Genomic DNA, 27946 nt, shown 5'->3' on the forward strand with positions numbered 1-27946 from the left:
CGGCTACATAAAAAATTTACTCCAAAACAATACTGCATATCAATAATAAATTGTGAAATATTTCAACTTAACGAAAGCCAGGCTGGGTACTTCTGGAGCCCAATGCGCCCACTGCACCCTGTCACTGCTGATCCCTGTGTGCTTGTTTTCAGGAGAGCGCAATGGGATGCGGCTTGAGCGTCGAGTCTGGTGCGACCAATGAACGCGCCGCTGCCGCATCTGTCAGGCGCGTCTGACCAATCGACAGCGGCGCGAGGCGGATCTCAGGTGCGCGCCTCTGCGTCCTCGCGGCTCTGGCGCGCTGGGGAGCCGCCTGTGGCACAGAGTAGCTGTGGAAACTATGGCGACCGCGGCGTCCAACCACTACAGCATCCTCACGTCCAGCGCGGAGCCCGGCAGCATGCAGCAGACGCCGCCGCCGGCCTACAGGGACGCGCACAGCCTGCTGCAGAGCGAGTACACCACCCTGCAGAGCAGCGGGGGCACGCTCGGCCACGCGCACCAGTGGCTGACGGCGGCGCTGTCTCACGGGGGAGAGGGGTCGCCGTGGCCCGCCAGCCCGCTGGGCGAGCAGGACATTAAGCCGGTGGAGGAGCTGCAGCACTCGCCGAGACAAGCGCATCTGGTGCCGCAGAGCCAGCATCACGAGACGGCCGCCTGGCGCGCCACGACCACCGCGCACATGCCGAGCATGAGCACCTCCAACGGGCAGAGCCTAATCTACTCTCAGCCCGGCTACGGCGAGATGCACCACGAGGAGCACCACAGCCCGCATCTGAGCGAGCACGGCCACCCGCAGAGCCTACACTCGGACGAGGACACGCCGACCTCCGACGACCTGGAGCAGTTCGCCAAGCAGTTCAAGCAGCGGCGGATCAAGCTGGGCTTCACGCAGGCGGACGTGGGGCTCGCGCTGGGGACCCTCTACGGCAACGTCTTCTCCCAGACCACCATCTGCAGGTTCGAGGCGCTCCAGCTGAGCTTCAAGAACATGTGCAAACTCAAGCCGCTGCTGAACAAGTGGCTGGAGGAGGCGGACTCCACTTCGGGAAGCCCGACCAGCCTGGATAAGATCGCCGCGCAGGGCAGGAAAAGGAAAAAGCGCACCTCCATCGAGGTGAGTGTCAAAGGGGCCCTGGAGAGCCATTTCCTCAAGTGCCCGAAACCAGGCGCGTCCGAGATCAACTCGCTGGCGGACAGCCTGCAGCTGGAGAAGGAGGTGGTGCGGGTCTGGTTCTGCAACCGGCGGCAGAAGGAGAAGCGGATGACGCCCCAAAATGGACCGATGGCCGGGAGCGAGGATGTGTACGGGGACGCCTCGCCTCACCACGGGGCGCAGACACCTGTTCCGTGAGAGAGGGGAGGATTGAACATAACCGACTGTTTCTTTGTCCCGGTCATAAGCCCGTTCTGGGCGGACCGACGGTGATGAAGCGTCTCTGTGTGTGGCACCTCCGAGCGCGCGTGGTTGCGCGAACAATATACGGGCACGGGCGCGAGAAAACGCGAGCAAACCGGGGCGCGCAGAATCTGAAGAGGAACGTATATATTCTTTTATTTAAGAGATTTCTTTTCAAGTCCGGGGATCTGTGAAAGCATCATATCACTTCCAACCGAAAGCTGTGAAAAGGCGTCAGGGGCGCGCCATCTTCCCCTCATGACCACAAAAGGTTTATTCCTGATTGATATTAATCCGGTGCAGTGTCTGCTCTCTCTTACGAATATTAATGGCAAATGCTTCATTATTATTATTATTATTATTATTATTTATTATTATTATTATTATTAATTATTATAATTATTATTATATGTTCCAGAATTCCAAAATAGTCGAATATAATACCAAACAAAATCACAAAGGGTTTAACACTAATCGAAATTGTTTAATTTATTCACCTGCATAATTAGACTAAATTAAAATAATAATAATAATAATAATTATTATTATTATTATTATTATTATTATTATTATTATTATATTTATTTTAATTATTTAAATAAAAGGACTCAACAATTCAAACTAATCGAAAAATGTAAATTATTATTTTATTTTACTTGTCTTTTTAAATATTATTTACATGCACATAAAGGTATCACTGCAAAATATTAATGCAATTCTCTCATTTCGGTCACAACAAAGGCTGCCAAGTGCTGCTGTGTGTTTTTCACAGGCAAAGCAGCCCGATTTCATGCAGATCACGGATTCACACTGCTGGTGCAAAACAGAGGCCTGAGGAAACATTAAAGCCTCTCTAGAATCGCGCTGCTGTGGATCATCGAAATGACTGTTTTAAAAGAAATCCAATGATACCAGCTTCATAATTATCCACTCAGTTGTTGTTTTTAAATCATTTTTTATAAGCATCCAAAAAAATGAGGCAGGGGCTCTTTTTTAAATAGCATTTGTTTAATCAATCATTTTTGTTATTTCGTTTAATTTTTAGTTTCTGTATAATTTATGATTTCAAAAAGAAACCAAAATAGACTCATGTTGCATATAAAAACAAACCAAGTTTAATTAATTTATTTTCCTAGAAACGCGGAAATAATGCAGAAATCATGTCCAGATTTGTAAAAACAAAGACTAATAATAATAATAATAATAATAATAATAATACAGGCCATTTTATTGCCAATTATTATTAAATTGTGTGATTTTGTGCGTCAACTAAATGTATAAGCCTCAACATGTTTGTATCTGTTTGCTATTTGTGTTTATCCCGAATTTGTCTTTTCCTTTAACGAGAACTACTATTACACCAGCTGTGTTACAATTATCTGATGGCCTGCATCGAAAAACAAGGACATTGTGCGTTTTCATTTTTATTTTTGATATATATATATATTGCTCTGTGAATACTTGTATATTTGTGCACTTAACCTGGCACTGCCAAAGCACAAGCTGTCAGTGTGCCCTATTGAGACCGGTAATGTCTTTGGTTTTGACAGAAAAAATTGCACAGTTTTTAAAAGCCTTTTGTCATTAAATGAATACATTTTTATATAAAGAAGTGCCTCTCATGAGTCTGTGGCCCGTGAATGGAGATCCTCGAGATAAATGGATTCACAATTTCACACATTATGTGAGCATCAAGGCTGTTGAATATAATGTTGCCTCGGGATGAGATGATGCTGTAGATCCTTTACAATTCCTTCGTTTCGATCTGCAAATGTTTGCCATTTCACTGCTAATGGAGACGGATTAGATGGTACAAAAAGAGGTTGCGAGTGAATGTTTTATGACGCTTTTCTGTTTCATAATAGGACTTATTTATAAAATATCTCAAATGACTTTGAAATATAACTTGGAAATGTCAAGATAACAATAACAATGCTTCATTAGTAATATTTTAAACGGAAAAAAAATATGTTGCCTAATTTTAATAGGCGATACATCTATTTTAATCATAGACATTTCTTTAATATCGATTTACTACTCCGTCATTGAACAATTAAAAAAAAACATCAGAAAACAATAGACGCGAGATTTGTTTATTTTTCTTGCTGTGTTTTTTTAAAATATAAATTTAAGGCCTTGGGAATTTTAACTGCCTTAAAAAACTGCAAAAAGCCGCATTAGTGTGTCTGTGTGTGTGTGTGTGTGTGTGTGTGTGTGTTTCCCCTAAATGAGCATATGCTGTGAAGCGAGCGCCATCTATTGACAATATCCTAGAGAAGCTGAAATATTAGGCTACTATTTGCTTGTTTTCGTTTACTATTGTAGGTAAAAAAAACATTAATCCGTATATATAAACTGAGCATATATTTTATAAATATGCGTAAATCTGAAACCAAATAAGTTGTCATAGAATATTTCAGGTTACTAGTATTTTTTTTTTTGTATATATATATATATATATATATATATATATATATATATATATATATATATATCTCGTAGCAAAGTATAGTAACAGTCTTTAAACGTGCCAAATGGTCGTATTAGCTTAGCTGTAAATCGTTTGAGTAACGTGTAGGCTAACCGAGTTTTTTTCTGACGAGCTAATGTTTGAGAGAGAGTTCTTACCTTTGAAAGTTGTCGTGTTGTGCAGGTGAACATAAAACATGTTTAGATGAGTCTCTCGGGGCCGTAGATCAACTTTAAAACCTCACTTCAAATCCGTTGTGTTCCCTTAAGCCAAATATTAACGTAGACATTACTTGTTGTGCCATAAACAAACCAGTTCAAATTAAAGTCACGGTTGGCTAACAAGCAAAGTTCCCGGAAATATTTCGAACGTTCTGTTATTGACTTGATAGAATCATTGTTAGTTTTCTGGTCAACACAAACACGTCATGCTACTGTATAACGTTCATGGAACGTGTTCGAATTATCTAAAAAGGTTTTGAAGTGTACTTTGGAGTACTCAGAAAACACTCAGAAGTAGCCTAGTACTTCTCTCCTATAATGTCAGCAACGTGGTATTTCTCAACGTTCATTTAACGTTCGCATAACCAACTAATTAAATAAATAAAGTAAATAACATTTTCCAAACTTAAGCAGAACGATTTTTACATATTTTACACACATAAATATGGTAAATATTCAGGGTACAGTCGGGTAAATATGACAAGATACAATTGAATTAGATAAACTGAATTAAATTAAATAAACTTAGAACAAGCCCAATAAAAAGGTTTATATAAGGCTAATGCTTACTAATTCCATCTTAAAAAATAATAAGCTTCCTTCCATTTGTAATATTTTAAATAAAAAATATTTTAAGAAGGCTTGTGTATTTTAAGAAAGAGTTTAAAATCCTTCTAATTAATAAAACAATAATTTGATGACATTATAAAGGACTCTACAAAATACTAATATTATTTTAAATAAACTCTTTTAAATAATTTTTAAGCAAGAAATTATCATTTAGAGTGCACTATAAAATTATTTATTGCTTTATTTATTTATTTATTTTGCAAACAATTTATATGGGCTGAATTTAAACTAAAAAATTAAGTTGAATGTTACCCCATATAAATTGTTTGCAACCACTTACCTTAAAAAAATCGAGTAAATTGAATATAATTTTAGTAAAATTCCGTATAACCATGTTTGTTTTATCATAAATACATTACAATAAATGACATTTCACCCATATTCTGACATTATCTATTTTTCTTAAGTTAAAACATGACTTTACTTGCATTTTATTGGCTTTATGTTTTAAAAATCACTTAAAAATACATTTAATTTGATGCAGACACTAAAATAATGAAACATCTTTAAGTAATAAATATTAAAAAAACACGCAAACACAAAGCCAGAATCAGTTAATTTAATACAGCTATATTTCATGAAACATTTTGAGTATCTTTAACACATTTCCCAGACAGTTTTAGTTCCTTATGTTACAGTGATCAATAGTTCATGTACACTCCTCAATATAGTCCATAATAAGTCCATCAGGGTCATGACACACACAACACAGACTCTGTAATATGGCTTAAAAATCATATGAAGACATTTCCATCATAATTCCATCTTTGGGTTGCCATATATCCATCACATTTGGCGTATTATTTAGGGCTGTATATGTCTAGTGAGGTCAAGATACAAGATTGTCATGAACAGACGATAAAACTGGCTAGAATATCTAAGCTCAACAAGGAAGCATTAAAAATTGATCTGCGATGCTTGTAGCGAGTTTGTTTGAAGACTATAGCCTTGAATCTGCCCTAGTGAGAATGATTTGAAATTCATTCAATATAATCAAACAAACCGTGTGTAAAACAGCTCTCAGAGTATAACGCAACAAGAAATAGATGCAAAACTCATCAAAAGTCTTTTACAATATTTGAAATAGAAAATTAACAATAAATAAATAATTATAAAAAAGGTCAAGTGGTCCAGGAATAACACACAACACATATATACAAATTAAAAAGTATTTAAATATACTATAAATGTTTGTATATTAGAATCAGGCACAGAATTAAATCAAGAATAATGTAAACAAACAAACAAACATTTTAGGAAAGAACACACTGTGTAAATCATATTTGAAATTTCATTGTCCTTCGGCTTGGTTCTCTTTATTTATCAGGGGTCGCCACAGCGGAATGAACCGCCAACTATTCCAGCAAATGTTTTACACAGCGGATGTTCTTATAGCTGCAACCCAGTACTGGGAAAAACCCATACACACTCATTCACACATGGGGGGAAATCCAGTAATATCTGGATGCAGCCTTTATGATGCAAGCTGAGAAGCGATGCAATGCAGACACAATGCACTCAATGCAGCTAGTGACGTCACTCTTATGTAGGGTTAGGGGTGGGGTTAGGTGAGTCCATTAAAAAGCATTGCATGCAGCCCAGATTGCATCTGCACCAGGTCTGCAACCCCGGAGGAAACCGACGCAAACACCGAGAGAACATACAAACTCCACACAGAAATGCCAACTGGCCCAGCCAGGACTCGAACCAGCGACCTTCTTGAACTGAGGCGACAGGGCTAACCACTGAGCCACTGCGTCACCACATTTTAAAGTTAAGTAAAATAAAGATTTACATGAAAATGTCCATAATTTCTCCATAATATCACATTTATCTTACATTTTCTTTGTAATTATTAGTAAAACACCATTTTTAAATCAGCATGTGAGGGTTTTACCAATTTTCTAAGTTCTTTCTGAAGTATTTTGGCACATTTAAATAATTATTAAAATGCAATCTTCTGTTTTTGGTTTTGCTTAACAAAGACCTTTTCTAATTATGCACCAGTTAATAAATGTGACATTTTCCCCCTAATAATTAAGCAAAATTGGTGAGTTTGATCAAACATAAGCGAAATACATCAGCATTTTAAAGCCATACAAATAAATAGACACTTTTTTATTTATTTATTTTTTTGTCCTGTATGATTTCTCAGTATCGCCAGCATCTTGAGCAGGATTATGTCTGCGATATTAAAAGGGCATTTGTGCGAACAGGAAGGATGTTTGTACGGCACAGCAAGACACAGATTACATCTCAGTACGCGACAGAAAAAAAACATACGTCTCTTGTCTTGCATGTGTCATTGGGAGATCATTGGTGTGTGACGATGACTCAGAGACTCAGCCATGCAGCAGATCGGCACACACACACGCACACGCACACACGCACGCACACACGCACGCACGCACACACACACACACACACACACACACACACACACACACACACACACACAGAGACGCAGCTGTCTGTCTCCATTTATATTGTTACACGCGCCTCCTCTGCATTTGAGTGAAACTGCTGCATTATTCTGTCTATTCCTGTCCAGTGTTTTCTGGCATAGTGAATAATGGCAAATGAAGCCTCACAGGGGGCGCTATTGCACAGATCCCCGCCTGAAGTGTTTGCTGTTCGACAAACACAAGTACATTCATCACAAATAACTGGTGCACACACACACACACAGATCACACACAGATGATTAAGAAACAAATGTCAAGCAAACGAATGGCGATAGATTTTGGCCAGCATGTATGCTCATGAATAAATAATTCACCCAAATGGTGTTGGGGATAGTTACTTTAGAAAGTATAATGCACTACAATATTGAGTACTTCCCAAAAAAGTAACAAGTTACGTTACTTAGTTACTTTTTATGGTAAGTAATGGGTTACATTACTTTTAAGTTACTTCTCTGTGACTTTTTCCGACCTGGCTGAGGTTTGATTTGTCTCAGAACTTGCAGGGGGTTTTTCTTCTACTTTTTTAAAATAGTGCAGCTCTGCAAATACCAACACACTGTGTATTTAAAAAAAAAACATAAAAAAAAAAAAGTAGGATAATGTTATCTTCGGAAAACCCCATAGCTACACACGCCGCATACGTATACAGACTAATGAACGTTTAAAGCATGCGTTAGCTACTTTTTGTCTTATTAAAAAGTAAAATCACTGACAATTCTCTTTTCCTTTCTTCAGTGCGCTCATAATGAAGAAAATGATATTTCCATATATTAATATTATTAATATTTTCATTGCATAAATGTAAGGGCTCTGGCATCTTCATTTCTGTCTGTTCCTGCATTCTCTCACTGTGTGTGGGATTTAATGTGACCACGTTTCTTTTACTAACTTTTTACTAAGGTTTAAAATGTTGCTGACTTCACAGGAAAAGTATTTAAATTAAAAGTAACTCGCATTACATTTTTTTAAAAAAGTAACTCAAATATTGTGACTTAATTTTTAAAGTAATATGTTACTTTACTCGTTACGGAAAAAGTATTATAATTATGTAACTCGCGTTTCTTGTAATGTTTTACCACAGTCAGTATTCAAATTTGGGAACAATATACAGATTAATGAAAGAATAAACAGAATAACAAAAGTTTGAAGCAATGTGTTTGCTACTGTTTGTCTTGTTAAAAAGTAAAATCACTGTCCATTCAGATAATCCTGTTTTCCTTTTCTTCAATGCACTCAAAATAATGAGAATATTTTTAAATCGCAGAAATGTAAGGACTCTGCCGTCTTCCTTTCTGTCTGTTCCTGCATTCTGTCATTGCGTGTGGGATTTAACATGACTACAATCATTTTAATTGAGCAATTTAGTTTTTAAAAGTGAATTAACTCAACTAAAGAGTAACTCACATTACATTTTTTAAAAAGTAACTTAAATAATATGACTTAATTTTTAAAGTAACGCGTTACTTTACTTGTTACTTAGAAAAGTAAGATTATTACGTAACTCGCGTTACTTGTAATGCTTAACCACAGTCAGCATTCAAATTTGGGAAGAAATTCAGAATTTATTCTTGTAATAGTAATTAAAAAAATTAATATGAGTTTATATTTCTGTGTTGTTGCTGATTTTTTCAGACACGTAATGACAAAAAACAACAAGTAATAGTCAATTTAAAAAAAAAAAAACTATACCTTTAATTTATACATTTACTTTTTCTTCTGGAGAAAGTCTTATTTGTTTTATTTTGGCTGGAATAAAATCAGTTTTTAATTTTTCAAAAAACATTTTAAGGTCAAAATAATTGTATTATTAATAAGCAATCCTTTTTTTGTTTGATTTAGAAAAAAAAAATTACTATACAGTGACTTGCCTAATTACCCTAACTTGCCTAATAATAAGCCTCTAAATGTCACTTTAAGCTGGGTACTAGCCTCTTGAAGAATATCTACTCCAATATTATTTACTGTCATCATGGCAAAGATAAAATAAATCAGTTATTAGAAATGAGTTATTAAAACTATTATGATTAAAAATGTGTTGAAAAAAACTTGTCTCTGTTAAACAGAAATTGAGGGGGAAAAAAATCATTTATATACACCTTCATTTTAAATGGGCCACTTTTAGACTTCTGATAGTCCTTGCTATGGAAACAAGTGACTTTTTTTTTACATATGCATACAACTTTGCTCAAAATATCTTATATTCGTTTGAAGAAAGTCATGCAGGCTAATAATTAAGAAATATATTTCAATTTTTGGATGAATTAATTATTAATGCATTGCATAATGTGCCAAAAGCAAGTCATGCAGACAAGAAACTATTTAAAATCCTTTCATTTTGGGGGTGAATTATCCAACAATGCATTGCATCATATAACCATTAATTAAGCAGTGGGATATCTGCGACAGTTTAAGAAAATAATAATATCAGCATATCACTAGTTATGGGTTTGACCGAATAAAACAGGACATGAACTGCAATTTGACCACAGAAAATATTGTGCCGCTTCACTTCATACAGTATCTACACACTTTAGTCATTTTAGGCTACCCATACAATACCAAATCCCGGGAGAATGCAAGAAAAATGCAGTCTAGCTACAAACACACGCAGTGATTGGGAAGTGGTCACAGGTGATGATGTCATTTCTAGGGCTGTGATGATGTCACATCCACAGGAGGAGTGATTCAGCCGCTGCGTCATTCACTCCAATATTCAACACATCTTCCTGACTTCCCTCTGGTCTGGCTTTTCCTTCAATCAGTAAAAATCCTCAATATTATCATCAGAATTCCTTGCAGGAAAAAAAACGCTACTGTTCCTGACCAGCCCTTTCCCTGATAAAGGGTTTGGGACAATAAATGAGGGGCGGGGCCCGTGCAGACACATCATCAAATGAGGTGTGGCCATCACTTCAGTAGCTCCGCCTCTGAGACTGAGCATTCGGTGTCCATATCAGAGTCACACAGAGAGCGTCCGGTGATGTCGCTGTCCGGTGAAGGGGTGTCCTGATGAGAAACGCTGCTCTCCTGCTCCTGGAAACTGCATGAGTGCAGACCCAAATCCTGGAGCTGGGAGGGGGAATCCGGCTCTTCGCTCAGCCCATCGTAGTAAAGGTCATCTACATCCACGAACCACTCAGGCCAGAATTTGCGACGGATTCGCTCGCAGTACATGGCTAGATTTATGAACTCACCTGCATGGAGGAAGTATGGAGCCACATCAGTTTTAGAAATAACAGATTTATAAAATTAAATTCATACATGCACAGCACACTTCATATTCAGTCAGTCAGTCGGTCTTTATTCACTTCCCGAATGTAATTTAGTTGCAGCATGTCACACATAATACACAAAAGCACATTAAAATCTACCCTAAATTTAAAAACTTTACAGCTGAGGGGATGAATGAAAGTTTAGACCAATTTGATTTACTAGGAGTTCTGTATCTAATACCAGAAGGGAGAAGATAAAATTCGTGGTGCATAGGATGGGAATCATCTGACAGAATACTCTGAGCTTTACTCAAAACTTGTCTATGGTATAACTGAGCCATGGTCATCTGTTTTCTCCCTGCTATTTTTCCTCCTAGGTTCACAATTTGCTCCAAACAACTCTTATTTTTCACACTTAGAGAATTGAACCAACAAAGCAAAGAAAAGGATAACAGTGACTGAATGTTTGAACTGTAAAACATGCACATGAGGGATTTATCTATATCAAAAGATCTTAATTTTTGTAAACAGTAGAGTCTTTGTTGCCCCTTCTTACACAACATAATAGTATTAACAGAAAAGGAAAATTATTATCTTAAACAGTTGCCAAATACCTATCAACACTCTTAACATCCACTCCATTAATACTAGTTTGCTTACCCTTAATCAGTCTCCTCTTACGATTAAATTCATATCAATATGAATTTAATAAATTAATTTATATATGATTTATTCATATCAATCCAATTTTTATAAATACAACAGACAATTTGTGAATTCAAAAGTGAAAATCATAAATATTTTCGCCAAATGATTTGGATTTATGTATATCATGAATCATGTTTTGAGTTTATGAATTGGATTTTGTAAATGTGAATTGTGTTGTGGATGTATGGACTTTTATTTTGTAAATGTATCATTTTGAGACTGATCTGGCTCCATCTATAATATCAAATCCTTGGAAAGTCTAAGAAAAATGCAGTTTAGCTACAAACACACGCAGTGAATGGGAAGTGGCGACCTGATGATGTCATTTACAGCAGGGGTTCCCAATCTTTTCACCCTGCGACCCCAAAAATGACAATGCCAGTGACTTGTGACCCCCAATATCCTCAGAGGTGGTTATAAATACAGAAACCTTGCAGGCAATGGCGCACACACACTCCAATAGACCCAATTCTATTCTTCGTTTATTTTTTTTAATGTATGTCAGTGCTGTAAATAGGCCAGAAAGTTTAACCTGGTGCCATAAAATCAATCTGCTGCATCTGACGCTATTGCTGTGTCATAATTAATATTATGTAATTACCCCAGGGGTTGCAATCCAATAGAACTAGTAACTATAAGCTACTATAATAACAATATTGCATGCAACTATAAACAACTATTTTTTTCCCTTCAGTAAAAAATGGTAATTCTAGTGGTTAATTGAAAATAAATAGATTTTTGGAAATCACCAGGCGACCCCTCTTCATTATACCGCGACCCCGAGGGGGGTCCCGACCCCCACTTTGGGAACCACTGATTTACAGCACTATGACGATTTCACATCACAGAAGGAGCTGCTGAGATTCAAAGACGGGAAAAATAGTATGGAGGTCAATGGGCACCAATTGATAATTCTTCAAATTGTCTTCTTTCGAGTTTATTTTTGGATGTTTGGATCCACTTGAGGGTGAGCAAATGATGACAGAATTTTCCTTTTTTGGGTGAACTAACTCTTTAGTGTGCTTAATCCTGACATTATGACGGATGTAAAGAAATGATGAAACTATTATAAGTTAATGAGCTCACCTTTAATTAACTGCTCTGGACGTGTTCCTGGAAGAGTCCACATGGCCTGGGCAAGATGACCGAATACAGCAGCATCCACTGTGGAAAATGTCTGACCCATAAGGTACTTTTTATTGCCTAAGGGAGAAATTTACACGATTAACACTTAAGATTAAAGTTTTATTTTTGGTTGATTGTCATGAAATTCCAGGGTTTCTACTTTCTACCGTGGAATAATACATTGGATCACTTTTTAACTTAAATTAATTAATTTTTTATTAATTTTAATTAATAAATTTTTAATTAATTAAAAAAAATTCAATTTAATTAATTTTAATTTTCTCATAAATGTTAGTTTGCATCTTACTATTTTTGGAGAACTCTTAATCTTTACTATCTTAAACATTTGACTTTTAACTTTTATGTGATTTAGACTTTTTTTCTGATTTCTGAATTGTTTACATGTTTAAATAAAAAAAATAATAATATCTGAATTTAAATGTGACATTTTTACAGAATAAAGAATTTCAATTTCAGAAAAAAAGACTTTTTAATATATGAAATTTGCTATTATAAAGAGTCAATATTAATGCTTAGCAAGAGTATGTTCAAAATTCAGAATTTACCTTTCAAATATAAACAATCCTTACATGTATTGATCCTATTTCAGAAAGAAAGTGGCTCAAATAAGTTTGTTTTCCAGAAAGGCAAAGTTTATCCTTAAAACAAAAAAGAAAAGAAAAAAACCTGGCAACACAGTGACAAAATAAACTAATTCTGAAAATGTTTTTATTTTCCACCAAGACTATTCCTTCTCAAGTAACTCTACTCTAAACAATGTTAAACTATTTAAACTAGAAGACAAAACCAAAAAGGGAATAGTTTTGCAGTAAAGCACTAGAGGGCAGCACAGATCCACTGCTGCATTATTTTGTAACCCGTTTCAATAGATCTGCGCGCTTCAGATTGTTCTAGATCACCGTTTCCCAACCCTGTTCCTGTAGGCACACCAACAGTACCTATTTTTGATGTCTCCTTTATCTGACCAGTTCATTTCAGGTGTACTGTTGGTGTGCCTTCAGGAACAGGGTTGGGAAACATGGCTCGATTGATCTCCGTTGCATATAAAAGCCACACATCTTTAAAAATATATATTTTTAAAAGTCCTCAGACTTTAAAACGTACCAAGAAGGGTGGCCAGTGTGCGCATGTCTTTCTCCATCAGCTTGTAAACCTCATCTCTGGAGAAACGCCCGATGCCGTGGCCGTACATCTCCCTCTTCACAATCCCACCGGTTACCTGACTGAGGATCTGCCGGAGCAGGTCACTCAGTGGCCCGTTCGTAGACAACATCTTCTGGGTCTCCTCTACATTGTCCACCCACTGACAGTACGCTATTGTCCTGCAGCAAAACACACACACACACACACACACACACACACATACACAACAGTTTAGCATAGCTGATTTGATCATATTCAGCATATTCTGGAATTTCTGAATGTGCCAAGTTGATCAGTAAACCATTTCACAACCAACCGTGATTGTGATAATGATTTAAACAGATTCAAGTAAAAAAGAGAGACAAATTTACTTGGATTATGCTTCAGTCCACATGGTCTTCATCAGTGTGCCAGTTTGTTTTTACTTTTTCTATTGATTTTGGCTTGCACGAGCACCTTGCCTTTAAGATTTCTCTAGATGTGCACCACACACTGATGTTTTTCTTTCTATATAATGAATTAAACAGAACCTTTATGTTGTTTTGTGGGAAGAAAACCCTGTTTGTGACTTGTGTAAAAATAGTTTGGTGGCAAAACATATTTGAATAGAATGTTATGTTATGTTTTATATATATACATATATATATACATATATATATATATATATATATATATATATATATATATATATATATATATATATATATATATATATATATATATATATATATATACATACATACACACACACAGTTGAAGTCAGAATTATTAGCCCCCTTTGAACTTTTTTTCTTTTTTAAATATTTCCCATTTTTCACAGTTAGTCTGAAAATATTTTTTCTTCTGGAAAAAGTCTTATTTGTTTTATTTCGGCTAGAATAAAAGCACGTTTTAATAAAAAAAAAAATGTAAGGACAAAATTATTAGCCTCTTTAAGCTGTATTTGTTTTTAATAATCTACAGAACAAACCATTGTTATACAGTAACTTGCCTAATTACCCTTACCTGCCTAGTTAATGGCAAAGATAAAATAAATCAGTTATTAGAAATGAGTTATAAAAACTATTATGTTTAGAAATGTGTTATAAAAAATCTTCTCTCCGTTAGAATAAACGGGTGTGAAAGTGGGGGGAAGATGCTAATAATTCGGACTTCAAATGTATATATATATATATATATATATATATATATATATATATATATATATATATATATATATATATATATATATATAATTATTATTATTATTATTTAGCAGTTTTTCACCTTTAATTGTGATAGGACAGTGGAGATTACAGACAGAAAAGTATTGGGAGCAGAGATGCTGTTGATATGGCATTTAAAACATAAATAAATAAATAAATAAATAAATAAATAAATAAATAAATAAATAAATAAATAAATAAATGCCATTTTGTGGTTGCAAAAAAAAAAAGAAAATTATGTTATTGCAAAGAATAAAGTAATAATAAAAAAAAGTTCCTAGAATTTGGTTCTTTTTAAAAATTAAAAATGTTCTGTTTGCTGAACAATGCAGTTGCATAACTAGAATTATTTACTGATCCTTTGGTAATAATATTTTTTGAAGATATTTTCATTTTTAAGTATAAACACACTTTTGTACAACTGTAATTTTTATTTTAGATATAAAGTCTTAAATTCTTATGCCATTTTGCTTCTCTAGAAAATCCATGCTAATGTAAAATTTCTTATGCTATAAAACAAGACAACAATATAATATACAGTACAATATAAACATCTATAGATTACAAATTGTACAGTATATATTTATATATAGCATGTATTTATATCTAGAATATACTTTTTTCAGGTTGAATGCAAGACTGAACACTAGAGGGTAGAACAAATTCATTGAAGTGTTATTTTACAACTAAAAGCTCTTAAATAGTTGGCGGTTCATTCCATAGCGTTGACCTCGGATAAATAAAGGGACTAAGCTGAAGGAAAAAGAATGAAGCTCTTAAATCTCCAGACTGATCTAGATTGATCTACATTACATTAAAAAATATATAAATACCTTCAATAAAGCTCCTATACATTTTCAGCAGGTGAAAGACCTGTAGTGTAGTGTAGGATAGTATAGTTTCAAAAATGTCTGCTTTAGGTTATGAAATATCAACAAATAAACCTGACAATAACTTGACTGTCATAATATTTCAAGATGAGCACTTAAATCACAATCTTTCAATGGTCATATTCAAATCGGAATCTGATATCAATTATAAAATGAAGATTTAAAGAAAGCTGATCAAAAAATGTGGAGGAAAAGCAGTTGAGTCTCACCAGTAAAAGTGTTCCTCCACCATTTTGGTGATGGCGCGTGAGATGGCTTTCTCTTGAGGACTCAGGCTGGAGTTCAGGTTCACCCCGAGCTGCTCCTCCAGGAAGTCGATGATAAACTCCGTCCCACAAACCTGCTCTTTATTATACGCAATCCAAGGCATCTTTCCTTGAGGAGACAGCTGGCCATCAAAGTAGTTCTGAGGAGAAAATTGAACCGTAAATAACTAAAACGTCCCTCAGTTTTCAGATCATCTGATCCCAAGAAGGCACTTAGTAATCATTGAGGTTATTTTCACATTCAAAAATAACAGTTCTATGATTTAAATATTATTTCAAATTATGCCACTGAAAATAGGTTGCCAGATCTAGTTACTATAATTGGTGCATTGGTGGGCTTTTTAATATATTAATGTGACAGCAGTAATAAAGTAATTAAATTGTAAAAAATGTATGATTCATTTATTTATGACGAGTTTAACTTATTTCGGTGCATTTTAATTTTTCTGGGGAAAATTGCTTTTGTTTCTTTTTTCAATATCTGGCAACACTAAATGTGACCCTGGACCACATAAGTCATAAGTGTCATTATTTTGGAACTGGGATTTAAACATTGCCCAAAAGCTGAACAAACAAGCTTAATTTGTGAATACACAACTTATTTTTTTGAGAAACTTGCTTTTGTTTGTTTTTCTTCCGGATATCTGGCAACACTAAATGTTACCCTGGAAAACAAAACCAGTCAAAAGTGTCATTATTTTGGTACTGAGATTTATCTATTACCCAAAAGCTGAATAAACAAGCTTATTTTGTAAATAGACAATTTTTTTTTTTTTTTGAGAAAATTGCTTTTGTTTGTTTCTCTTTTTAATATCTGGCAACACTAAATGTGACCCTGAACCCCAAAACCAGTAATAAGTGTCATTATTTAGCTGATGAGCTTTATATACCACCCAAAAGCTGAATAAATAAGCTTTCTGTCACTGTATAATATATATGTGTGGGATAAAACTACTTGAAAATCTGGAGTCTGCGGGTTCAAAATATTGAGAAAGTTTTCCAAATTAAGCGCTTAACAAGAGACATTACTAATAAACAATTGAGTTTTGATATATTTAAAGTTAGAAATCTCCCAAAAGCTGAGTAAACAAGCTTATTTAGTAAATACATGATTTTAACTTATTTTGGCGATTTTTGTTTTTGGGAAAATTGTTCGTTTTTTGTTCGGATATCTTGCAACACTAAATGTTACCCTGGAAAACAAAACCAGTTATAAATATCACTATTTTGGAAGTGAGATTTAAACATAACCCAAAAGCTAAATAAATAGGCTTATTTTGTAAATACACGAGTTTACCTTATTTGGGGGATTTAAAAAATCAATTGCTCCAGTTTGTTTTTCTTTCGGATATCTGGCAACACTAAAAGTGACCCTGGCCCACAAACCAGTCATAAGAGTGATTATTTAGGTAATGAGTTTCATATACCACCCCAAAGCTGAATAAATAAGCTTTTCGTTGATGTATAAAATATATGTGTGGGATAAAACTACTTGAAAATCTGACGTCTGCGGGTACAAAATATTGAGAAACTTTTCCAAATGAAGTGCTTAACAAGACATTACTAATGAACAATTGAGTTTTGATACATTTACAGTTAGAAATCTTCATGGAATGTGATGTTTACTTTACTGTACCATATTCTAATGATGTTTTGGGATAAAAGAAATGTAATAGCCAACAATATAGACCCATAATAGCCCAAAATATACCAGTGCAAAAAATATGTTATGTGGTTTAGGGTTACAAATCACACTGCTTTGAAATCAGCATGTTTAATTAGAAATTTGACAATCTCAACTAAAGCATGAAGACAGGGTGCGACATATAGTAGCTCCTCCCCTTTATTAAAAAAAAGCCAATAGCGTTTTGTTTTGTATCACAGCTCTGCCAGTCGGAGTGGCTGAGCTCAAGCACATCAAATGAAACGCAAATGAGAAGAAAGGGCGGAGCATGTCAGATACTAGAGAGCAATTGATTGGTCAGAAGATTTGATGAAAAGTCTGAGGTGATGCAAAAAAATCATAGATTCATTTAGGTGGAAGTGACAAACTGCAAGCTTTACATGTTTATATCAGGTTCATGTCATCAAAATCAGAAATCTGACAATAGTTTATAGATGTCCTTAAAACTAACATACTGATACTAACATCTGAAACAAATATATTTTAATTTAATGGGACCTTTAAAAGCACAAATCATAACAAAAGCAATATACAACAGATCTGTAGAATAACAAAAATGAGAACACTGGCCAGGATGGAGGCTACTGTATGCTATTTCATGTCATGCAAAAAACTCATTAAAATACTTAATTATTGCCTTTATCTCAAGAATCATGTGTACCTGGTAGGGCAGGTCAGCCATGCGCAGGTATGTCTCGATCTTCAGGCAGAAGGGCGACAGGCTTGGGACCCCAGTTTTGGGCCGGGCAAACTGATGCAGAATGAGGGTGTCTTCAGAATCCAACTCCTGTTCCTTCCTACAGAGACAGACATAAACAAATGTACTGAAACAAGTGTTTATATTTAACTTCAAAATTTAAATTACTTGAATACAATTTGGATGAACTAGACTCTGCAACAAGGAGACTCAGTGGTTAGCACTGTTGCCTCACGGCAAGAAGGTCGCTGGTTCGAGTCCTGGCTGGGCCAGGTGGCATTTCTGTGTGGAGTTTGCATGTTCTCCCTGTGTTGGCGTGGGTTTCCTCCGGTGTTTCCCCCACAGTCCAAACATGTGCGCTATGGGGGAATTGAATAAACTAAATTGGCTGTAGTGTATGTGTGGAATGTGAGAGTGTAAATATGTTCCCCAGGACTAGGTTGCAGTTGGAAAGGCATCCGCTGTGTAAAACATATGCTGGATAAGTTGGCGGTTCATTCCACTGTGGCGACCACTGATGAATAAAGGGGCTAACTATACCCAGGCAAGAATTTTAGTATCTAACATAGATATTTTTGCTCTTTCAACCTTTTATTAACAGGTGCTTTTGCAGTGTAGTGTTGGGCTCAAAAGATGCTTTTTAGGAAAAAAAAAGGTTGATATAATTACATAAGACAAATTATATAATTTTAAAGGCCAAATATAGAAGCATCTACTGATAAAAAAAAAATAGCTATTGCCTTGCAGAGAAATCATATAATTAAACTGAATTATAAAATGAAAACAAGGAAATGAGTTCTTTATGTGTTTTCTGTTAGAATCTATGATACTCTGGTTAATTATTAGTTTATGATAATGTTTTATTTATAGTTTATATATCATCATCATTTATGGTGATGATAAAATCTCTGCTGGAACAGAGTGAATCAGCATTGCATGTTGAAACTTTGTGGATCATGATGACGAAAGTGCAATTGTTTCATTTATATTTTTCATTTGAACACTTTAATATTACATATTTTAATACTTAAGCTTAAATCAAGATCACTGAATCCTAAAACGATCAAATATGTTAACAAAATGTTCATATATGAGCTAAATGACCAAATACAGAAGCCTTTACTTAAGCTTTTCTTTTATGTAATTTTTTAATTACGTAAGACACATAGAAAGTTTTTGTGCGTGTGTGTGTGTGTTTGTGCATATGTTTTTAAGTTGAGTTCCATAATATTCTGATCCTCTAATATGGGATAGATATTTTTTTATTGTTTTTTTTAACCAAGTTCATCAAAATCTAAAATAAACAATTTAGTTTCAGAACTCATCAGGAAATTTCTAAAATGGGCAAGATGACTAAATGTAATACAAGTCTACTAATATGCATGTTGTTTTGTGTGTTTTTTAGTCTCTACATTTTTGTCCACTTCAACATTCCAAAACCAAGTTAATTAGTAAGCTTAAAACTTGTTTTAAATGAGGTAGTTATGAGTTTTGCTGTAAAATTCTCTATTAAATAAACCAAAATTAAGATTAATTAATTAATGGTAAAAATAAGTTTATCAAATAAAACAAAATCAACACATTTGTTTCTTAAAGCACCAGAACTTTCCGAACCAGCTAGTCCAAAATCAAGCTAACTAAATGCTTGATTATATTTTTGTAGTTAGCTAATTATGGATTTTGCTGTAAATCTCTCTATTAAATAATCCCAAATTAAGATGAACATTTTAACGGGCAAAATAAGGCAATAAAATAAGGCAATAAAAATCAACAAACTGGCTTAAAAATCACCATAAAAATTCCTCAAACTTTTTAGATCAGCTAGTCCAAAACCAACTCATTTAAATGCTTCATTATGTTTTTAAATTAGCTTATTATGGATTTTGTTATAAATCTCCCGACTAAACAATTCCAAATGAAGACGAATAAATTAACGAGCAAAATGAACTTAATTAAATCCTAAAATCAATCATCAAATTGGTTTCAAAAAGCACTAGAAACATTACTCAAACTTTTCAGATTAGCTAGTCTAAAGTAAATTAAATACTTAATCTTTTTAAGTTAGGTAATTATGGATTTTACTGTGAAAATCACTATTTAAACATTTCAAATTAAGATTCAATAATTAAAGGCTAAAGTAAATCAAATAAAAAAAAAGCTTATTCAAATTGGTTTCAAAAAGCACCATAAATACTCCTAAAACCTTTCGCATCAGCTAGTCTAAAAGCAAGTCAGTTAAATGCTTAATTATAGTTTTAAATGAGCTAATTATGGATGTTGCAATAAAATTCACTATTAAATAAATCCAAATTTAAATAACTAATCAGCCAAATAAGTTAATCAAATCAAAAAGCACCAGAAATACTCCTCAAGCTTTTCGGATCACCTTGTCTTCAGTGTTTGTGATCAGTACACTGTAAACGATTTCCTGTTAAATTAACAGTAAGTTACTGGCAACAATTATCCAGTAGCTGCTGTATTTCATAAAACAGTAACATTACTGTAATACTAATTACTTTAGTATTACATTTACTGTAAAATGTATTACATCATTTTACTGTTTTATTTTTTTACTGTAACACCAATTACAGTACTGATACACATACTGCAAAACTGAAAACAGTATTTTACTGTACATTTTTACCATGCAGAACTACGGTATTTTAACGTTACTTTCATTATTACTGTAAAGTATTTTACAGTTATTAAATGTTATTTTATTGTATTTAATAGTGCTACTTTATAATGAGCAAAAAAATGTTTAAAAATTGCACAAATGTTATTTTAACTGTTCAAGAAATGCAAGAAAAATAAAGAAACTGAAACTTTAACTTCACAATAAAAGTTTATTGTGTAAACCATACTGAAACAGTAGCAATTATTCAATATAACAAAGCAACAGAACACTAATGAACAATTGATCAGTAAAACCAGTCAACAATTAATGCATCAAAAAGTATTACAATTTTAAAAACAGGTGAAAATACTGCTACAAGACACGAAATGATGAAGGCCAAATGATGTTGTAGAAAAGGGACAGTGAAAAAGGGCAGGAGCACTTCTGATGATCCTACAAAAATGACAAGCAAAATCAATCACTGGAGTAAAAACTAATCATGCCTCAAATTATTTCATTCATTCAGAAACCAAACACCGCACTGCTGTTTTATATAAATAAAACACTGTTTTTTTGTCGTTTTTGTTGGCAAAATACAGATTGTTGTCTATTTACAATTACACTAACAGTAATGGGGAAAAGATCAGTCAAGTCAACACTAGTCAAGTGTCCACACAGGTATGTAAAAAATAAAGTCTCATCTTAACTTAATGTCTGACTCTGTATAGCTTGAATATCTGATTCCATGACCACCCTAGAGCTTCCACGAATTTAAGAGGGGTGAACACAGTTAATTCTGACCTTAAGAGGCTACATATTAAAAATAAATAAATAAAATAATCTAATTTAACGTGACTAATGTTAATTAAGTACTTTTAAGCTTTTAACATGTGAAAATCTACTTCTAACTAAAAAAATAATGCTAATGATGAGTTACTGACATTTGGTTCGCATAAAACAAAGTAATCACTAAGCATTCATTTTTGGCAAAATCTGCTGAAAGGCGCAGCAACACGAACAAATGTGTTAAAGTTGAGCAGAGAACTGAAGAGTAGTCAAGCAGTCTACTACTAGAAATGTTTGTGATAATATTTTGCAGTCAATTCGTTTTACTGTATTTCAATATGCAGTGATGGCATGTCAGTGAAACAAATAAATATTATTACACCTTACCAGTGACATTTCCTCAAATTAAATCATCATGACGTTACTGTGCACAGCATCAGTAAAACGTTAAGAATAATTTAAATACCACATTTTTTAAAACAGTCACTGCTGATTACAAACTTAAATTAAAGATAGGCTTACAGAAATCCTGAATGCATAATAATATGAAGATTTATTACTCACTGATGTCGAAGCACTTTCAGGTTGTCAGATGTAGACAGGACAGAATGTGCCATCAAATGAGCTCTTGTGCAGTCTTTGTTGGACATCCAGGTAGTATGTTCACCCACACTGTAAAAAAAAAAAAAAAAAACCAAATCTGTTATTTTACATGTTTTTTTTCCCAGCAGCTAGGTTAATAGAGTCATTTGGTTAAATAATTTTATTTATTAAATACTTGCTTACCCATATATATATATATATATGTGTGTGTGTGTGTGTAAAAGTAACCAAAATGAATAATTTATTAAAATGTGAGAGATACTAAGCATGTTTGGTCTACAGAGAGAAGTAAACATTTACTTTAAGCATTAATCCTTATGAATCTATTTCAGCATTTTTGAGCATTTAGATCAGGGGTGCTCAACCCTGTTCCTGGAGATTTACCTTTCCGCAGAGCTCACCTGCAACCTTGATCAAGAACACCTGTCTTTATTTACCAAGTGCTCCTTCAGATACTATTTAGTTTGTTTAGTTGCGTTTGATCAGGGTTGGAGCTAAACTCTGCAGAAAGGTCGATCTCCAGGAACAGGGTTGAGCACCCCTGTTTAAGACAATGAAAAATAAGACATCTAGATGATATTTTATATTCAATCATTTGTGAAATTTAAATGACTTATATTCAGTATATACATTACATAAAATTAGAATAAGAATAAAAAAATAATACTCTATGCCAAATAAAATACTTCAGATCTAAATAAGGCAGGTGTTTTTACCTAAAGGTTCCTTTCCTCCAGTTAGTTTAGTTGTAGATCCCTCCACATCTGTGCTTTATTTGGTTCTTGACTTAAGAGTAACTGGTGTCGCATTCCAGGTTCATCACAATCTGAGCTAGAAAGACAATATGGCAAAAGACAAGACATATATAAAATAAGTCTCAGAATAAAATATTTAAAAGGATAGTTTACTTTTCTGCCACCATTACTCCGTGTGTTTTAAACCAGTTTGAATTTCTGTTGAACACTAAAGCAGATATTTTGAAGAATGTTAGAAACCAGAAACTATTGACATCCATATTTGAACCAAATTTCTTTAAAAAAAATATATTGTTTGTGTTCAATGCAACAAAAAAAATCTATTTTTAACTATTTTGAAACCATTATTTTCATTTTTGGGTGAACTGTCCCTTCAATTCAAGTGTCACGCATTACTCATAAAAACTGATGTATCGCTTGAGGAAAACTAAATCAAGTACCTCCTGTGAGCAAGCAGAATCATTATGCCATTGTATTCAGCCAACTGACCCAGTCGAGGCTTGAACCAGCAACCTTCTTGCTGTGAGGCGACAGCACTACCTACTGTGCCACTGCATCGCTACTGGAAGAAGAAAAAGAGGTTTTACATGAAACTCCTCACAACAAATCTGTGAACAACTTGACATTTTATAATCTAATCAAAATGAGGAAGACATCAACATTACCTTGAATAATCAAGTGAGGAGAGATTGGTAGCATCAGTTTTTCAACATCAATTGCTGTAGCTGCAAAAAAGATAAATATGATAAGAGTAAAATAAGACTTAACATTTAATAATCTAAATCTATGGTACAACCATACCAATCTGTATGGGGTTCAAATAAATTTGTATACAAATCATTCCCTACACCTGAACACCAAAAATAAAATGTACAATTAATGACACACTAACGTTATACAATAAGCTCATTAACCAGTGAGAAATAGACAATTAATATGAATTATGTTAATATTAACGTTAGCTTAAAAGACATCAACTGAATTTTATTATCAGCTCAATTTAATAAAACAGTTTAGACTTGTTTCATTGTGAGTTTAGTTTGAATAAGTAAGTTAACCTACAGTTTACAAATCTAACCATAATGATAACTTAGTCAAAATGACCACATGAAGACCAGAGCTTACCTTAACGTTAAACGTTTAACTTTTCATGGTGACTTTGCCTTCATCTCAGTGTTGTGCTGAAATACAGAATTCATTAATGTAGTTAACCCCAAGTAAAAGTTTTTTTTTCAGGTAACGTTACTATGGTCAAAAACTCACTTAAGATAAACTCACTTAACGTTATCTAATACCTCGCAAACACTTCAAACACGGTCTGGCGTCGAATAATGTGACATAAGAACCCACAACTGAAGTAACTTGGTTAATTATTTTAAATTACACACACACTACACGGAAATATACACAAAACAACCCTTTAACGAACAGAATTTGACTTTTAAACACTTACCGAGGATGAATTCACTGGAGGAAAAGGCGACAGGTGGATTTCAAATTAGAAGAGCCGTTGCTTGCCTGGTGAAGGTCGAATCGAGTCGGCTCGGTTCTATGAATCGGCTCCTTAGAACAGTAAAGAGTCGAATCCGCCTAAAACCGATTCCTTTTTGTAAATTATTCTAAGACACAACAATAAATTATTACTATTTCGTTATAAGTTACTGCTCGGCCACATACATTTATACACATATTGCTGAATGTGCTTGTGAACACGTGTGATAAAATAATTCCCGAGCAAACGGTTCAATCCGATTCGGTCTCGTTTGAGTGCTGAACCGAACCAGTGCAAACGTGATATTGATAAAATAGTAATATTGTTGTTGTTTTTTTCACTTTACCAGCGAAAATATTACATGTATCTGACTTTAACAATACGCATAAGGTTCGCTTTAAGTGTTTTGAGAATTAATATTTTTTTCTCCCAGAGTTCATTTCACACCAACAAGCAAATATAATGGCGAATGAGAAAAGCCAGATCATATCATAAATATTGCGTTTAATATGTCACGAAATGAAGTTTTAACGGGTTTTCATGCGAGAATATAGTTCTTCCAAACTCAAATCTGTGGTTTGTTTATAGATATCATGACTACTTTTAAGTGTGCTTTGCCGATAGGGGAGATTCTGACCTCCAGGGGTTGACGGCGCTCCATCACTCATGTATCCGGCAAACCTCATGCTTTAATCGGCCTAGACATTATTGAGACATGCCCCTGTCTTCGATGACTAGATAATAAATGTCTTATGAAATAAAGTTTTAACCGTTTTTCATGCGAGAATGTTGTTGTTTTAAACTCAATTCTGTGGTTTATTTATTAAGATAGTGCGTATTTTAAAATGTTGTTTTGAAAATGCGGAGATATGTGCCCTCTACGGTGGCCCATATGGGTGCCCAATATTCTTGAATCCGTCTAAAGCAGGCTGGTCACTCTGATATTTAAGCTGACTTTGAAATCATTTTGTGTTTAACAGCCCTTGGTTACGTGAATCAATTATTTTTGTTCCAATTTACGTTTTGGTTTAGCACAAAGTTATGTTTATTAAATATTATTTCATATTTCCATGTTACCTTATAAAATGAAGGTGCAGTGCACCCAAAAATGGAAAACCAGGGGACAGTTTAATGCACTGAACAGTCTGAAGAAACTGGTTAGGTTATTTACTTCACAAAATAATTTGTCTAAAAATAAGTAAACATAATAATCATAATATATAGTGTGTGTGGAGTTGTTCTTGGTCATTTGCAGTACTGTATTTAGATGCACAGTAACTGATTTTTCCCCAAAATGCATTGTAAAATCTACAGTAACATACTGTTAACCATGTTCACAGTATAGAAAAGTTGAAAATACATTATTATACTGTGAAAACAACAATATATACAGTAACACACTGTGCACAGCTTATACAGTAAAAAACTGTTGAGAAATGCAGTATAATACTGTGAAAACAACAGAAATCGTTTACAGTGTAGGATCAGTGGTCGCTGTCCACATTGGTGGTGCTGAAATATATCATGAGCATCACCGTCTCAGTTCAGTTTCATTCTTACGATCCCTTTTGAACTGAAAACAATTAATCATATGCTATAATATTTGTGTAACGCATGTCAGAATCGATAGCTTGTGATTCTGAAATAGCAGCTCCTCAAATAGCAGCGGGTTGATCTGCCTTTCTGAAGGCCTCGTGTAACCTGAGATGTTTTGCTGAGCACAAGCTGCACTGCCTTTTCTGCAAAGGTCAGAAACGGAGCGAAAGCAAACAATTAAACCCAGTTTACATCACTATATTTAAACCATGCAGGAGCCGTTAAAGGTCATTTTGTCACTAACACAATAAGACTTTCTCCTGTAGGCCGAAAACACAGAGATGCCCTTGAAACGGCACACATCAACATGTCAACATTCACTCTTTAGGCACAGTAATAAAATGCAGTCCTGCTTGAAATGCATTGTACTCATTTATCCTTCATCATGGGAGGGTAATTAATTGACTGCACTGCTTTGTGTTGACATTGTGTTTAATTGTCCAGGATGATTATTTAGTTCATTTTACTTGAGGAAAGAGCTGTTCCTGCCCTTCACAGTACATTATAATGAGGTTTAGATTCAGAAGCCAACATCTGGGATTTATAAATTGAGAATAAAAAATCCTTAAGATGTATATTAAGCCTTGACATTTAAAAAGTATTGTACCATATATGCTATTTATAATACAATTCTACAATGTATTATACAATCATAAATATAATAAAAGGAGTACACAAGCCCTGATTATATTGACACAATAAAAATACTGTACAACTGAAAAACAATGTACATATTTTACATATATTATACATTGTATAATGTGTACATATACATATTTCCATAAATAGCCTATTATTAGTAGCCTACTGTTATGTTAATGTTACTGTTATTTTATGCAAAACATAATAAGCATATTCACTTTAAGTATTGCATGTAATAATTACTGTTTGCATATAATAATTAATAATAAAACAAATATAAGGCCGGATGGATGGTTATATGGTTAGAGATAGATAGATAGATAGATAGATAGATAGATAGATAGATAGATAGATAGATAGATAGATAGATAGATAGATAGATAGAGGGATGGATGGTTATATGGTTAGAGATAGATGGATGGATGGATAGAGGGATGGATGGTTATATGGTGATAGATAGATAGATAGATAGATAGATAGATAGATAGATAGATAGATAGATAGATAGATAGATAGATAGATAGATAGATAGATAGATAGATAGATAGATAGATGGATGGATAGAGGAATGGATGGATGGATGGATGGTTATATGGTTAGAGATAGATAGATGGATGGATGGATGGATGGATGGATAGATATATGGTGATAGATAGATAGATAGATAGATAGATAGATAGATAGATAGATAGATAGATAGATAGATAGATAGATAGATAGATAGATAGATAGATAGATAGATAGATACGGACAGACAGACAGACAGACGGACAGACAGATAATCTCAGCATACCTTATGACAAGCAGCTCGTGTAGTAAATAGGCAGCGGCGGCGAGCAGCGCGCCCCCGGTAATGTAGAGCGTTTTCCTCCACCAGGAGTCGACCCCTAGCGCGGACATGATCCCCCCGTACTCCTGCAGCGGGTAGGCGATGATGAACCCATGCAAAGACATTTGCTCGTCGGACCTGCAGAGGCCGAAGGAGAAGCTCCTGTTTCGGCCGAGCTCAAGCGCGCACGAGCGGCTCCAGCCGAAGCCCACGCGCCAGTACATCCTCTCTCTCCTCTATCCGCCCTTCGGCCCGCTGTGGCTCCGGTAGAGGAGGCTTCATCAGTGCCGCAGGCTATTGCGCAGAGTGTCCGCGGGTCTGTGGGTGGCTGCGGCGGGCATGTCTCCTGATGACCGTCGAGCCCGCGCTGTTTTCGGCATCAGTCCGCAGCCGCTCGCCGCCGCTGTTTACCGCACAGCTGAGCGCGCGACGTCACCCAGGGGCGAGGGTGCTGATGCTGCGAGGGGGCGGGGCCTCAGAGGAGACTCGC

At 34.9% G+C, this 27946-nt stretch overlaps 3 protein-coding genes and 1 long non-coding RNA gene across 11 annotated transcripts in view; 1 reads left to right on the forward strand and 3 right to left on the reverse strand.

Annotated features, from left to right (window-relative positions):
- The window catches only part of LOC148679905 (uncharacterized), a 52096-nt gene extending 47785 nt beyond the window's left edge, over nt 1-4311 (reverse strand). For all 7 annotated transcript variants that reach the window (XR_015942182.1, XR_015942185.1, XR_015942183.1 and 4 more), the window contains exon 1: nt 4028-4311. Coding sequence is in view for 1 of the 7 variants with exons in the window: in XM_088649945.1 (XP_088506071.1) it covers nt 4028-4060 (33 nt within the window). In the remaining 6 variants the exon portion in view is untranslated. The remainder of the gene's footprint in view (nt 1-4027) is intronic.
- Nucleotides 321-3016, forward strand: pou3f2a (POU class 3 homeobox 2a). The gene is given in 1 exon segment (NM_131289.2): nt 321-3016. A coding segment is annotated over 1 exon segment (1014 nt). The 5' UTR covers nt 321-340; the 3' UTR covers nt 1355-3016.
- Nucleotides 4312-5265: 954 nt separating the features above from the next.
- faxca (failed axon connections homolog, metaxin like GST domain containing a) lies at nt 5266-27884 on the reverse strand. The gene is made up of 6 exons (XM_087247958.2): nt 27421-27884; nt 18101-18236; nt 15699-15895; nt 13356-13573; nt 12192-12308; nt 5266-10379 (listed from the first exon to the last, which is right to left on the reverse strand). Exons 1-6 carry the CDS (start codon nt 27678-27680, stop codon nt 10093-10095), a joined length of 1215 nt encoding a protein of 404 aa, XP_087104084.2. The 5' UTR covers nt 27681-27884; the 3' UTR covers nt 5266-10092.
- LOC148679907 (uncharacterized) lies at nt 20969-24417 on the reverse strand. Of its 2 annotated transcripts, none has more exons than XR_015942189.1 (7): nt 24351-24417; nt 24023-24078; nt 23563-23622; nt 23338-23456; nt 22859-22973; nt 22104-22211; nt 20969-21206 (listed from the first exon to the last, which is right to left on the reverse strand). It is a non-coding gene; the product is annotated as an uncharacterized LOC148679907 (long non-coding RNA). The 2 variants fall into 2 exon arrangements; XR_015942188.1 differs by having other exon boundaries at nt 23338-23459.
- Nucleotides 27885-27946: the final 62 nt, after the last annotated feature.

The sequence above is a fragment of the Danio rerio genome, chromosome 4 (genome assembly GCF_052040795.2).
Source record: "Danio rerio strain M-AB ecotype USA chromosome 4, GRCz13ab, whole genome shotgun sequence".
In the NCBI taxonomy this organism is placed as follows: Eukaryota; Metazoa; Chordata; class Actinopteri; order Cypriniformes; family Danionidae; genus Danio; species Danio rerio.